The sequence below is a fragment of the Castanea sativa genome, chromosome 1, assembly GCF_040712315.1.
Source record: "Castanea sativa cultivar Marrone di Chiusa Pesio chromosome 1, ASM4071231v1".
Lineage (NCBI taxonomy): Eukaryota > Viridiplantae > Streptophyta > Magnoliopsida > Fagales > Fagaceae > Castanea > Castanea sativa.
The window spans coordinates 81,728,975-81,745,654 of NC_134013.1; the positions used below are offsets into that span (position 1 = coordinate 81,728,975).

Here is a 16,680-nt window from a genome sequence, read left to right on the forward strand (position 1 = left end):
TGTGTAGAGGGGTGACTGATTAGGCAGCATGCTTGAAAGCATCGGCGGAAGCCCAAAGTCAGCGTCACATGCAGAGAAGGTGGAAAGCGCCAAAGACCCAGACCCAGGAAACACATTCAGAGGCACCGAGAGAGAAGTGCCAGCAAAAGGAGGGATCACAGTAGCAGAAAGTGAAGACCCGATCCTCGGATCGTGAAAACCCGAGTCGTTTGGCTGAGGTGAAGACTAACTCGACTGAACATCGGAGTTGCAAGCAAGAGAGGAGCTCTTGATCGAAACCACACTTGGCTGAGTTTCATCCGATATAAAGAGGGTGGGTTTAGTTCTGGAACGCTGTAGCTTAGGCTTAGGCTTGTGAGGCAAATCATTAAGATGCCCAGCTTGGGCTTTGGGCTGCCAAGAAGCGCGGGGCCTTGGCCCACTACCGGTTGTTACCACTTTTTTAAAACTTGGCCCGTTACCGTTTGTTAAAACAGTGTAAATTATTATCACCACTGGGCTTCATGGCAACCACATTTTTAAAACCTGGCCCACAATCGTTTGTTGACAAAGTTTCAACACTGTGTAGCTTATTGTCACCACTGGGCTTCACAGCAACCGAGCCCAGCTCATTGATAATAGAAGAAAGCACGTGCCACTTCCCTTCATTCCCATGTTCCACTCGCAAGGAAATCTCCAAGGTCAGCGATACATTACCACTGCTACACGCATCGCCATTAGTGACCGACGTGACAACCATTCCATCACAATCTTTTTCAATCCCAGAAATACCTTCCTAAGAAAAATACGGTTTCGAAAAATGGGAACCTGACAACATCTCTTTCCCTCTGTTTTCAAAACCTTCATAGTTCTGCCGGAACTTCTCCACCACCCCTACCGGTTTCGTGTTGGCCCTCCTATGCTTAACACCAAAATTCTGATCAATCGGAAGGATTGTCTTCCTCAAATGGACTCCAAACCCCTTCCATCCACTGCCCAAGTTCCCTTCCGGTATGACAATGGATCCCCTCCGGCGGCCTTTGTCTAATTCAGAGAACAACAAAAAGGTGCCATGGGCATTGGACCCCAACTGAAGGATAAGGATTCTATCTCCCTCCCGAACAGTTCTCGCAAACTGACTCGGCTTTTGCTTAGATGTCAGCTCCTCAACGTGAAACAAAATACTCTTCGCACTCTCCTTACCCATACAGACAGAACGAGAGGTGTTCCTACCTCTTTCAAAAATACGTAAAGAGAAAAACGAACCCCCTTCCTCAATAGCAAACTCAAAGGTTTTAGATTCAATGAAAACAAATGTAGAACCTCCCATAACTAATAACTTCTACTTAAAACAAGAAAAACTCATGCTTCTTCGCAATTAGCTACCTATAGTTAATAAATGCATGGATCAGTTAAAAGGCCTAAGAGAACCCATGCAATTTCGGTAGAAATTACATGGGTAATTCGGTAGAAATTACCGAATTACCCATGTGATTTCCGCCTAATTTTTTTTTAATGTAATAGGAGTTCTATACAAATATCATTTTCAATCCTCTCATTTTTCTTCTTAACCAAATAAGTTTTCCATGCTTCGAATTTTCCACCCACCAACCATACACACACAAAAGAAAACTAAATTTGTTTTATCTCTCCACTTTTCCATCCCCTACCATTTTCTATCCCCTACTTTTCCATCCTCCAACCAAACAAAGCCTTAGGAAAAATTATTAGGGGGCACAGTGACATTGTGCTCTTTTTCTCACATTTATGATGGATCCTACTATCAATTTAATTAGTGACATCTACCATAAATGTGAAAGAAGAGAGCTCTACATCACGGTGCTCAAGGAGCTTCTAATATTTACTCATTTCTTATTCTTCTGTCTTTTTTGTTCTTGAAATGTTATGATTTTCATCTGAAGTTCCAAAAACAATATTACATTGGATTTCATCAAAAAAAAAAAATTACATTGGGTTCCCCTGACTTCCATCCTCAACAGCCTCTGACTTCAATCCCCAATAGCACAAGCTTAAATCTGCTGAACATTCTCCACGGTATTCTTTAAACAATTCTTAAATGTTTTAGACTTCTAATTCCATTAGTAGATATGTGCACATTCTCAAGCTAATCTTATTGTAGGCTTTGATATTAATGTGTTGTTTCTATATTAAACTCTTATTATTTCTGTAATTCTCATGTAAATAGTAATTTCCTCACTGGCATTCTTGACATCATTCAATCTGATACTTGGTTTCTTACGTAAACAACATTCTTCCATGACAACCATGATACCATTGCTTAGAAGTTTTTTGAGACAATTATTTGAATCGATATTACAATCCACAAATCCCTCCTCTTCATATAGTTTAAATAATACAATTTCGCAAAGAAACTAACTAAAAGTACTTGCACATTTCTGAAAAATGAATTACACTTAATTCTATGTTTGTAACTTTGTACAAATTGAGCACTGCAGCAGTGTTTTTTTTTTTTTTAATAAGCACTATAGCAGTTTGACAATACCATAATAAATGAACTGCAACACACATACACACACGTATAAATATTTAAATAATTCAATCATTACCATAAGTGGAGAGGAAGGATTTGAACCCTGATTTTCCTCACAAAGGAGAAAAGGTAATGCCAAAACATATGTTCAACTGAGAAGAGAAAATGTTTCCACCAGAAAATTGAGAGCCTACTGTTAGGAGGATTCTTTGCTTACAGAAGAACTGCCATAAATATATGAGCCAAAACCCCAAAAGGTTACCACCAGAGAGAGGATTTTGAAACTGCTCATGGAGTCATGTAACAGTATAACAGCTGCAATGCTTGTGAGGGGTACCCTTATTGCATTGAGAACACCAGCAAGCACAGTGGATGCCAAAAATAGCACAGCAGTAGCTCCCAGTACCCCCAGCTGAAAAGTGATTGCACTCCAGATGAGAACAAGGATATAAGAAGTTGAGCCACCCTTGAAACTTTTAGCCTCGGATTTCATCCCTTGAAAATCTCCACTCACAATAACCCCAATAGTGGTAAAGACAAAGGCAAATAGAGAAACCATGAGTTGTTGTTCCAACACAACATGGAAGGACCTTCTGCCTAATAACTTCACAAAAACTAGCTCTGAAAGAGCAAAAATGAGTCCATGGAGAGCAGATCCCAAAATGTCCCATATATAGCCCATGATATATTGGCTAGTAGTGATATTTCCATATGTGTCTGAACTTGAATCCAACGCGATGATGGTCATTGCAGCAGTAATGAACACAATAGCATTTATTATTGAAGCATTCAGTTTGTTCTTCACAAGAAGATATCCAAATAGTGCAGAAAACACAAGTGACGTTGATGCTATAAGAGCAGCAGTAGATGCTGGCAGGTAAGCATATGCATATGCATACATGAGATTGTCAGCAGCACTTAAGAAACCCAGCACAATATAGGAAAGAATGAGTTTCAAGTTCAGAGGGGTAGGAAGGGTTTTAGAAAAGAAGTATGTAGGAAATAACATCAAAGCAGTTAGAGGCCACCCTGCAACTGCCACCCATGAAACGATCCACTCGCTTGTACCACCATTGGAATAATATAGCCGAGAAAGAATACTAGAAGCAGGGAATGCCACAAGCATTGCTGCACTACTTAGAAATAGAAGAACCCAATGTGAGGTAGACTTCCTTTTATATGCTTCCCAAACCCTGGTCTTAAAGGTGGAAATTTGGCTCCAGAATGAAACAGAAGGCTCTGGTGATGCCTCCTCCATTCTATCACCTGATGCATATCAGTAACTATGACATTGAGTAATATCAAACTGAAACATCATTGTTGTTTTTGAACAAAAGAACCATAATATATCTATAATGAAATGATGATTTTGGGTTTTTTTCCCTCTCTTTTATTTCTGGGGAGAGGGGAGAGGACTGTTGTTTCTTTTCTTTTTCTTTGTTAAAAAAGATTGAGCTTATCCCAGAAAGCAATTGAAGTTTTGGCACGTCTAATTTTTCGCACTGACTCTAATGTGCTGCATAAATTTCACCTAAGAAACTTGATCAAGTAGAAGGATCTAGCTAGTCTCAGACTCTGATTGATACATCAGAAGCACTATGTGCCACTCTCGGACTCTGAATGATACATCAGAAGCGGTATGCAGGGCTCCCTACTCGAAGGTAAGTGAATTCCTACCCTAATTGTTAGTGAGTGGCAGTCACAAGGATAGTACATAGTATACAATTTGATGACCACAAATTTTCTTTAGCCCTTCTCTGGGTCAAACTAGAGATCCAGAGACAATTCATCTCAGCAAACCCTTAATGCCAAATAAAAATCCTTTTTGCCAATCTGGTTTCATATGTTCCATTAAAAGACTTCAATGACCAAGTGAAAAATTTGATAGCAAAATTAGGGAATATCACCATCTGCATATATTTTTCTGTACAAGAAAGAGAGTTTCAGAGTCCACGAAGCAAAAATAGATATTTTCCTCCTAATATGTCTCCCCATAAGTACCAAAATAAAATGCTTCCATTGAATATAACCAGAACTCAACTCAATCATTCACATACTTATGAAATTATCCACATATAACCCAAAAAGAAAATGATTCACAGCACTTCCAAAAACCCCCCAAATAATCATGGTGTTTTAGTTTTTCTAGAATTACTAACAAATAAATTTGGGGGGAAAGGCTACTTACCAGTCACCTCTCCCAGACCTGTAGAAGTTGGAGTTTTGTGCATTGGGTTCAACATTATCTAGAATTACCAGATCCAATAATTTCACTACCATAGATGCATAAAGCTCCAAGAAAACTATACCCTTTTGATTGGTCACTGAGAAAACTATGGAAAAGAAAAGGAAACGTAAAAATTCAATAAAATGGTCTTTATAGTCCCACTTTAGTGGAGCTTCTGTTTTCTCAAACTATAGGCCCACTTCAGTAAAGCTTCTTTTTTTCTCAAGCACTAGATACTGATAAGTAAATTTCAGAACTTTCATTCTCACTTCCTTTCCTACAATTTCCCAGCAACCAAACAGTCAAACCCCACCTATAATTTACTAAAAAATACATATAATTCCTAATCAAAATCATGAACTACCCTGAACCCAACAAGGAAGAAGACAAGAGTAAGATTGTTTTAACAACAATTGGCAAAAGGAAAAAAAGAAAAGAAAAAAGATTTAGTTTAAAAGTGTAGGAAATAAAGTTACCTTGTCCGAGCAGAGGTTGCATTATGACCGACTACAAATGTTTCATATATATATATATAAAGAGACAGAAGAGAGAGATGAAGACCAGACTGAGAATTTTGTTACAATTTTCACGTTTCTTACAATTCTTGACTTCTATATAAAAAAGTATTATTTTTTGTTTTTTAATATTAGTTTTTTTTGTTTTTTAATTTGTGTGGTTTAGATCACTCGTGCCGTCGGGCAGATCCAAATTCAGTGTTGTCAGTTGTGGTAGGTTTTTATTACACGACGGCTTCGTTTTGTTTGAATGGAAAAGCAGGAATGAAAATATAAGAGGATAAAAATTGTGTTCATATAAATTTATTATCATGTTATGTTTTTATTATATAAATTTTTTTAAATATTTATAACCAAAAAAACTAAATTGAAAAGAAAAGAAAAAAAAAACCTAAAACGTTGAAAAAAGAAAACCAATGTGGAGGGAGAGAGAGACAATAATTCTCCATATATGTCCACTTTCTCTCAATTATTCAATTATTTGTAAGTTGAAACTCTCGAAAAAAAATTTATTCATTTTCTCTTCCTTAGAAATGAGTGTGCAAAAATTAATAATTACTTAATTATGAGATATAATACATATTTTTAAAACAAAAAAAAAACATTTTTTTAGGTAGGACATAATTGTTAACTTATGGCATAGGCTCCATAATGATTGCTCATAATTATCAGGCTAAGATACTAATTAATTTTTAATGTAAACAGGGTTCGAACCACAAATCTCTTATTCGAGAACAAGAAATTTTACCAATTTAATTAACTAAAATACATGAGTACGAAAATTTTATATAAGAGGTTTTAGAGTTTATATTTTGAAATTAGGATTTTTGTTTCTAATCTTGCCATTTAAAGTTTCAATTTGAAACCTTTGTTCATCATCGATATTCAAAATTGGTAACATGCTAGGAGAAATATATATATATATATATATATATATATATATATATATATATATATATATATATATATATAGGGTTGGGTTCAAGTTACACTTGACAAATAACTTGTTATAAAATTTATATTTTGAAAATCTCACCATTGAATTACATGTTCTATATGTTTTTAACAATCATACCAATTTTCATGTTATTTACTAGTTGATTATCTCACCGTTGAATTACATGTTCTATATTTATTTATATATATATATATATATATATATATATATATATATATACTTACGTGCGTGCTCAGAGGCTATTTTATTTTTTGGGTAAAGATTAATAATTTGCATTTATTATAATTTGAGATTTTTACCTTTTCCAATCACCAAAAAAAAAAAATTCTAAGGTGTGATGAATACGTGGGGTGAGTTTTGTAGATTGAAGAAGTTTTAAAACTAACAAAATACTGATCCTATTTTGTAGGGAGTTAATAAGTAAATGTAGGAATTTAAATCAACGTAAAAGTATGAGTTTATTAGAAGGAAGAAGGCATTTCAACGTAGATATATAAATTTATTATTTTTGTCAATTTATCATTTTAACCTCATTTTTAAGTTTTAGGTAGGGGTATTTTTGGCAGTAAAAAAAGCAATAATTAACTTTATTTTGCCAATTTACTATTTTAATTTCATTCTTAAGTTATTGATTAATTAATTTAGGGGTATTTTTGACCCAAAAAAATAATTAACTTTTTGAATCCTCCTAATTAGGGCTGTCCAAAGACCTGCAGGAACCGACCCACCCGATGCTGCCGACCGAACTGACTGCTCCGGCGGTCGGCGACGGTTTTGATTCTCCAAAATCCGAGATCAACAGGTCGGAGATCGGATCTCCTCCTCTCAAATCCGTGAAACCCAATCCGACCGACCCATCATTTTCCCGGCGAGTTTTAAAATTTTTTTGGGTAGATCTTGCGAGTTTTGAGATTTTTTGGGAAGATTTAAGCTAGATCCGGCGAGATTTCGCTAGATCTTGCCGAAAATGGCCAAGATCTCGCTGGATCTGGCGAGATCTGGCCGGATTTCTAACGTTTTTCAAAAAAAAAATTCGCCAGATTCTGCGTTTTTCATATTTTCTTGGCCGGATTCTCGCCGTTTGCAAATAATCAACCCCGACCGAGACCCGACCACTTTCCGGCAAGAACCGTCCGATCTGATCCGATTTTCTAACTGGTCGGCGGCGGGTCTGAAAATCTGGAACCCAACTTGGTTGGGTCGGGCGCGGGTTGGGCACAAACTCGACCCAGACCGACCTGTGAACACCCCTACTCCTAATATATACCGAAGATATATAGAGGTAAAACTGTGTGTTTCACTTTGGTAATCTAATTTAATTTTCTGACGGTTACTTTTTTCATTCTAAGCGAAAACTTTCCATCTGTATCCCCCTGTTCAATGGATGCCGACAAATCGATTTATGAACAAATTCTGAATGAAAAGTGTACTTTAATTAATGGTTTTCAGTTTTCCATATTCCATTATTGCCCAAAATAATAGAAATAAAAAGAATAAGATGGAAAGAAGCTAGAAATTGAAACAATTTCATAAAAATGGAATTTAAATTGACAAAAAAAGTCTCGACACCTAATCTAAATCATGATGAGAGAGCAAGAATGCAACATATGAAGTACCATACGTGTTGGACAAATATTGTAACCGAAGGCAAGTGGGTAGGTAATGCACGCAGCTTTACCCCAAAAAAGGTTAGCTAATGCGTCCACCTTATCCATTCTGCCATTTACAGCATAAAGCCCATTTAAAATGTCATAAATTGTAGAGGTGTGACGATTGGGAATTTGGTTTGCTTAAAGAAATTGATTTGTTATTAATCAAAATATAATAAATGTTGAGTTGTAGTTTGTATCTTTTGGAACCTACTTCAATGGTTGTTTAGGACTCTTTTTTTCTTCTTAATTTAGTAAACTCATTACAACAAGTTAGATTATATCAAAAAAATTGATGAGTTTGATGCAATTTTCTAAAATGATGTTTGGGCTGTGAGTTCTGCCGTCTGCTAAGTCACATTTTAATGAATATAGTCATCTGGTTCAACCTGTGGTCTCTTTGTTGCCTATGTCGCATGCATCATGATATTTTCCATTTAGTTTAACCTGCACTTTTGGCCACATGTTATGACTGTGATAGGTCTGAGGTACAAGAACACTAGACTCAAGCCGAGTCCTTTGACTTACAAGAATGAATGTGTTTAATTGAAGGAACTATTGTTCCTATAAACATAAATTAATAATTAAATTACAATTCATATTTTACAAGAATAATAATTTATATAATCATATTTCACTAAAATTGTATTTACCATAAAATTAGAGAACAAGTTGAGATGTTACCTTGCTTCAAAATCATCTCATAATAATATAAAGAAACTACCGTTAATTTCATGAGTTTAAAGTAGTGAAGTTTAGGTGCGAACCAAGTTGATCTCTTGAAACAATATACGACATTTATTTAGTTTTTTGGTGTAGTACTTTTTTAAACCTGTAATAGTTTAGTGCATAAAATAATAGTATCTTTTTTTATATATAAAATTAAAATAATATATAACCAGATGGTTGAGAAGAGAGTAAAAATTTGCTATCAAAGTGAGAGAGATAGAGAAAAATATTATATCTCAATCTTGCTGCTCGGTTGACCCCTCACCCCCCCCCCCCCAACACACACACACACACACACACACACACAGACATACATACATACATACATATATATATATATATATATATATATATAAATTAATTAGTCTGAGGAGCATTCTCATATATCAATTGAATTTAAACTTTGACTACCATTTGTACCTACCTTAGGGCTCAGGCATACGGCGTTGAGGAAGTAGAAGCAGTGGTAGCGGCTTAAGCACTCTCATTTGCAAGGGATTGGAGTTTCAAGGGCCATTCTTGATGGCGACTCTTTGGTATTAATAAAGGCATTGGCTGATGAGAATAATTCTTTGGCATCTTTCGGGTTGCTGGTTGATGATGTGAAGGAACTTTCTCAAGGTTTTAATCAATTACTTTACTCTCACACTAAGAGAGAAAGTAACGTTGTGCTCATAGTCTGACGAGATATGCTTAATATTTTAGATTTTGTAGTGTGGATAGAGGATGTTCCATCACAATTTTTCCATGTACTTCACGTTGATTTAGCCGGTTTATCTTAATAAAGTTTAGACTGTTCCTGTAAGCGCACAATTGCACCTGGACCCAAAGATAGAAGTGGGCTCAGGCCCAATGAGCCTTAAACAATAAGATTTGTAGAGTGTGGATTTGAAATCTAGTTTAGGGGTATTGAAAACTTGATAAGCAGGCTAGAATGCCACAATCTTAGCAAATGATAAACAAATATGGCAAGGAAACCTCCTCGGACGTAAGCCGAGGACAATTCGTATATTGCTTCTCTTTTATGCCAAAAATTACAGTTCTTAGTTCCTTTTTTTTAGCTAACTGACAGATCCCCCTTTTTCTTTTCCCCCTTCTCTTCTTAAATATTCTTCTTCTTCCCTCTTACATCCACGTGTCACACAAATCTTATCCTTAGGTGCCCCCCCTCTCTTTACCACCTTCTTGAAGTCTTTAAATAAAAGCAGGAAAGTTGAATTCTACTGTTCAGGAGTCATTTCTCCATTAATGCGGCTAGGGAGGTAGGTGCAGGGTCTTTAATGTGGTGATAGCAGCCTTTTCTTTAAATATTTCTATCACACCGTTGCCTCTAGAGGGTACTTGGATCCCCCTCTTACCCAATAGTTTTTCCAGAACTCTGCCTTTAATCTTCTTGGCAAGTCCCAGGGTGTTCGCCAGGCCCATCCGAGGAGACATTCATCCTCGGACGGTTCCTCGAATGTCTGTAGTGTAGGCTGACTTATGGGCTTAGGGGCCCAATGACGAAAACAAACTGGTACCAATTGATCAAGCCCACGACCCGTTTGTTTATTTTATAAATCTTACCCCCCACAGTTCCCCTCAAAAAAAAAAAAAAAAAATATATATATATATATAGCTATCAGTTTTATGTTTTGAAAAGTTTCTGCACTAAACCATTAAAGTTTTTGGTCAAAAACAATTAAACTATGTGTTATATGAGAGGGGCAATTAAGAATTAGGCGAAAACACCATTTTGATCCCTACATTTTAGGGTCATGGTCAACTTAGTCCCTACATTTTGGTAGCAATCAATTTGGTCCCTGTTATTTTCAACTTGTAGCCAATTTAGTCCTTACCATTAACTTACTAACAAAAAATGCATATGTGACAAACGGTGTGCACGTCAACTAAAAAATATATAAAATAAATCACACACAAAAAAAAACATAATTTTCTCTCTCCACTGATTGTTCTCGTCCACCATTTCCCCAAATTCCAAATGATTCTCGCAAACTCCACCACCTTCATTGTCTCTTCTTCCTTTACCTTCTGTCATCAAATTGAATTTCCTATTTCCTCTTAATAAGTGCATCTTTCATCAAATCCAAATCTCCAACTGTCTTTGATGGATTAAAAAACTTAACAAAATAGAGAAAATGAATTTCAAATTCCAATTCAAAAGTCAGATGCAAAAACCACTATATTGTTTGCCACATATTCATTTTCCTTTAGTAAGTTAACGGTAGAGATTAAATTAATTGAAAGTTGAAAATAACAAGGACCAAATTGACTGCTACCAAAACGTAGGGACCAAATTCACCATAACACCAAAATATAGGAATCAAAATAGTGTTTTCACCTAAGAATTAACTATTATTTAAAAAGTGAATGAAGGTTATGAAATTAAAGAAAGATAGCTGATGCATATTAAAACTATTATTACTTAGATAAGATTTGAATCGGATATGCCATCACTGATGGTAAAAGTTGTTAAACTGATTTCATATCTTCACTTAAATAGGTATTTAATTGATATTTAAAATAAATTATAATACATTTTATAAAAATACTCCAACATACAGTCAGTACTCTGTAGTTTCTCATGTAACCATGTAACTTATTTTATTAATAGTATATGTACTCTAACCTTTTTCACAACCAAAATAAAAAATCATACTAAAAAAATTTCTCTTTTTTTTTTGTTGAAAGATCCTCTATTTTTTTTTTCTAGATCATAATTCTTTAGAAATCTTCAATAAGTTTAGGATCAAATCTATTTTATATGTTAAAGGAAAGGAGTTTTGGTCTGATGATAAAAAACTATTATCAAGAGCGAACGCTATAGGTTGAAACTCTTAAAAAAAAAAAAAGTTTTACAGAGGTTTATGTAAAATGGCTAAGATATCCTCATATATACATGTGTACACAAATCCATATATAAACACACACATATGACGTATGTATACATGGACACATACATCAATATCTACCCAAACACACTCATCTATATATGAATATTAATTAAAGGCCCATGCGTTGCACGATTTAAAAATGAAAACCTATGTTATTTCCTTTTATGATTTAATGAAAATATTTTGATAAATACAATACTATTTACGTTTTCTCTATCTCTCTTTTTCTAATGTGTTTCATTTGATTCTTAGACATATTCTCAATGTCAATAGTGATATATGCACTTTCAATTTGAGCAAATAGCAAATTTGAAAGTACATCTTTTTTTTATTATATATAATGTAAATGAGGATCCAACATGGAATGTAATTTCATTATTTTGTTTTCATCCAGATCAATGTTATTTTAGCATTTCTCTGCACATGAATGGAAATATCCATGAAAAAAAATTAGCATATTAACACATTTGCCATAAAAAGAACGCAACACCCAAAACGTGTTCAATGAACTAAGTCAACCTGTCCCAAATAAAACTTTAAACTTTAAAGTGAATTGGCATATGACAATAGCTTAAAACTAAATAATTTTTTCCAAACTCAAATCATTCTAAAATGAAAACAAATATAATTTCGAGATTGTAAAGAAGTCATTAAAAAGAAAAAAAAAATACTGACATATTATCAAAATATAGTAAACAATGACGTATATACTTGATGTTGATATTTAATGACAGTGGAGAGTGGGGAGATGTGGTAGATTATTTCAATCTGAACCTAAGTTAACTATATTAAAAATGATGAACAGCCTCTCCTAAATATGTGGTATGGCAACAATCCCCTCAACCAAATATAACATGGAGAAAAGCATGCAAAAGTATAGTATAATAATAAAAGCTGATCGCTAAGCGAGTCTTGAAAATATGCTTTCAGTATTGAGTAATCTTTTGCTGTAATTCAGAGTCAAGTCTGAATCATCTTTTCTTTTGCGACAGAGAAAGAGAGACTTTTTGAGAGACTATTTTTTTTTTTGGATAAACAGAATGAGAGAGATCTCATTTGAAGAATACATAATAGTTAAAAAGTGGTATTTGATGCAGATTAATATTCTGTATTCCAATTGTGATCAATTTTTTTTTTTTTATTTGTCTTAGGATTATCTATTTAGTTTTTGAAAGTGGCATTTGAGAATCACCACATTACGTTATATATATATATATATATATATATATATATATATAAATGTGTAGTGTATCAAAAAATGAGATTAGATAAATTAGATGAAGTGGTATTTGAGAATCACCGCATTACCTTTGTTTTATATATATATAAACGTGTAGCATAGTAATTAAAAAAAATAAGAAAGTTGCTATTTTTTTTTTAATACACTATACTTGAAAAATAAGGATTAGATGAAGAAATTGGATTGTAATCAAATTAAGATTTTTATCAACTTAGAAATTATAGTAGATTTAATAAAAAAAATCTAAAAATCTACAAAAATTTCTGCAATTTGGTAAAGCTACTTGGCGCAACCACGGTTTCTAAGTCCAACTTTTATTATATAGTATATGATAAGGTTTCTCAATATATATTGTAGGGAAAAAGGGCCTACATATGGGCATTGAGCCGTGGGCTATGTTCGAGGACCTCAAGTAGTCCGAGGACATGTAATAATGACGTGGGCCTACAGAATAATGGTTTGTGGAAGAAGTCTGGTCATGAGGAGTTGGAAATGTTGTCTGAGGAGAAGTACCTCCTCTGCTGAGCAGGGTAGAGGTCATACATCCGACCTTTCATCAAGAACAGGGCAACAAGCGATTATTTTGGCAAAGATAAATATTAGGAGGAGACAAGACAAAAGAGATTTGGGAAATATCTTATAGGAAAGCTGTTGCCACCGCACTGAATACTCTGCAGCTAACCCCTTGGCCGCATTAATGTGGAGGGAGAGAGAGGGACAATAATTTTCCATATAAGTTCACTTTCTCTCAATTATTCAACTATTCGTAAGTAGAACTTTCTATAAAAATTATTCATTTTCTCTTTCCTGAAAAAAAAATCATTTCCTTAGTTAATGAGCGTGCAAAAATTAATAATTACTTAATTATGAGATATAATACATATTTTTAAAACAAAAAAAAAAAACATTTTTTTTAGGTAGGATATAATTTTTAACTTATGGCATAGGCTCCATAATGATTGCTCATAATTATAAGGCTAAGAAACTAATTAATTTTTAATGGAAACAGGGTTCGAACCATAAATCTCCTATTTGAGAACACGATATTTTACCAATTTAATTAACTAAAATCCATGATTACGGAAATTTTATATAAGAGGTTTTAGAGTTATATTTTGAAATTAGGATTTTCGTTTCTAATCTTGCCATTTAAAGTTTCAATTTGAAACCTTTGTCCATCATCCTTATTCAAAATGGTAACATGCTAGGATAAATATATATATATATATATATATATATATATATATATATATATATATATATATATATATATATAGGTAAAACTGTGTGTTTCACTTAGGTAATTTTCACTTAGGTAATCTAATTCAATTTTCTGTCGGTTACTTTTTTCATTCTAAGCGAAAACTCTCTCTATCGCCTTGTTCAATGGATGCCGACATAAATGAAAAGTATACTTTAATTAATGGTTTTCAGTTTTCCATATTCCATTATTGCCCGAAATAATAGAAATAAAAAGAATAGGATGGAAAGAAGCTAGAAATTGAAACAATTTCATTAAGATGGAATTTAAATTGATAAAAACAGTCTCGACACCTAATCTAAATCATGATGAGAGAGCAAGAACACAACATATGAAGTACCATACGTGTTGGACAAATATTGTAACCGAAGGCAAGTGGGTAGGTAATGCACGCAGCTTTACCCCAAAAAAGGTTAGCTAATGCGTCCACCTTATACATTCTGTCATTTACAGCATAAAGCCCATTTAAACTGTCATAGATTGTGGAGGTGTGACGATTGGGAATTTTTTTTAGAGATAATTATAACATGTTGCTAATTTCGCAGCTCAAACTCTTTTCTTCTTAGACTTCTAAGCACTTTGTAAAAAAATTGATTTGTTATTAATCAAAATATAATAAATGTTGAGTTGTAGTTTGTATCTTTTGGAACCTACTTCAGTGGTTGTTTAGGATTTTTTTTTTCTTAATTTGGGAAACTTATTACAAGTTAGATTATACCAAAAAAATTGATGTGTTTGATGCAATTTTCTAAAATGATGTTTGGGCTGTGTGAGTTCTGCAGTCTGCTGAGTCATATTTTAATGAATATAGTCATCTGGTTCAACCTGTGGTCTCTTTGTTGCCTATGTTGCATGCATCATGATATTATCCATATAGTTTTAACCTGCACTTTTGGCCACATGTTATGACTTTGATAGGTCTGAGGTACAAGAACACTAGACTCAAGCTGAGTCTTATAACTTACAAGAATGAATGTGTTTGGTTGAAGGAACCGTTGTTCCTATAAACATAAATTAATAATTAAATTACAATTCATATTTTACAAGAATAATAATTTCTATAATCATATTTCACTAAAATTGTATTTACCATAAAATTAGAGATTAAGTTGAGATGTTACCTTGCTTCAAAATCATCTCATAATAATATAAAGAAACTACCGGTTAATTTCATGAGTTTAAAGTAGTGGAGTTTAGGTGCGAACCAAGTTGCTCTCTTAAAACGATATACGTCATTTATTTAGTTTTTTTGGTGTAGTACTTTTTTAAACCCGTAATAGTTTAGTGCTATCTTATTTGATACGTAAAATTAAAATAATATATAACCGGATGGTTGAGAAGAGAGTAAAAATTTGCTATCAAAGTGAGAGAGATAGAGAAAAATATTATATCTCAATCTTGCTGCTCAGTTGAGCCCTCACCCCCCCCCCCCCCCAACACACACACACACACACAGACATACATACATACATACATACATACGTACATATATATATATATATATATATTAATTAGTCTGAGGAGCATTCTCATATATCAATTGAATTTAAACTTTGACTACCATTTGTACCTACCTTAGGGCTCAGGCATACGGCATTGAGGAAGTAGAAGCACTGGCAACGGCTAAAGCACTCTAACACTAAGAGAGAAGGTAACGTTGTGCTCATAGTTTGGCGAGATATGCTTGATATTTTAGATTTTGTAGTATGGATGGAGAATGTTCCACCACAATTTTTCCATGTACTTCAGGTTGATTTAGCCGATTTATCTTAATAAAGTTTAGACTGTTTCCCTCCAAAAAAAAAAAACATTTAGCTACCAGTTTTATGTTTTGAAAAGTTTTTGCACTAAACCATTTAAGTTTTTGGTCAAAAACAATTAAACTATACGTTATATGGGAGGAGGCTATTAAGAATTAGGCGAAAACACAATTTTGGTCCCTACATTTAGGGTCACGATCAACTTGGTCCCTACATTTTGGTTGCAGTCAATTTGGTCCCTGCTATTTTTAACTTGCAGCCAATTTGGTCTCAAGCATTAACTTACTAATGGAAAATGCATATGTGGCAAACAGTGTGCACGCCAGCTAAAAAAATATAAAATAAATCACACACAAAAAAAAACATAGTTTTCTCTCTCCAATGATTGTTCTCGTCCCCCATTTCCCCAAATTCCAAATGATTCTTGCAAACTCCACCACCTTCTTTGTCTCTTCTTAGTTCTTCCTTTACCTCCTGTCATCAAATTATATTTCCTATTTCCTCTTAATAAGTGCATCTTTCATCAAATCCAAATCTCCACCGGTCTTTGATTGATTAAAAAGCTAAACAAAACAGAGAAAAGGAATTTCAAATTCCAATTCAAAAGTCAAATGCAAAAACCACTAACAATAAACAGTAAAGGAAAATAGAATATGCACAAGCAACAGGCGCATATAGACAAACCTAAAATAATCTCCATTTCAGTCAAAATATTCGTTTTTTCTCGTTTTTACGTTATTTAATATTATTTAATAATATTTTATAAGCCATGTCAGCCTCAAGTGTGCCAACAATACACACTGTTTGCCACATATGCATTTTCTGTTAGTAAGTTAACGGTAGAGACCAAATTGATTGCAAGTTGAAAATAACAAGGACCAAATTGACTGTTACCAAACATAAGGACCAAATTCACCATAACCCCAAAATATAGGAATCAAAATAGTGTTTTGGCC

At 33.9% G+C, this 16,680-nt stretch overlaps 1 protein-coding gene across 2 annotated transcripts; it reads right to left on the minus strand.

Moving 5' to 3' along the window:
* Positions 1–2,400: 2,400 nt before the first annotated feature.
* Positions 2,401–5,331, minus strand: LOC142622950 (putative purine permease 5). 2 transcript variants are annotated; one of them, XM_075796519.1, is made up of 2 exons: positions 5,195–5,331; positions 2,401–3,757 (listed from the first exon to the last, which is right to left on the minus strand). In XM_075796519.1, exons 1-2 carry the CDS (start codon positions 5,214–5,216, stop codon positions 2,688–2,690), a joined length of 1,092 nt encoding a protein of 363 aa, XP_075652634.1. In that variant the 5' UTR covers positions 5,217–5,331; the 3' UTR covers positions 2,401–2,687. The 2 variants fall into 2 exon arrangements, with proteins under 2 accessions (XP_075652634.1, XP_075652633.1); XM_075796518.1 differs by lacking the exon at positions 5,195–5,331 and adding an exon at positions 4,680–5,181.
* Positions 5,332–16,680: the final 11,349 nt, after the last annotated feature.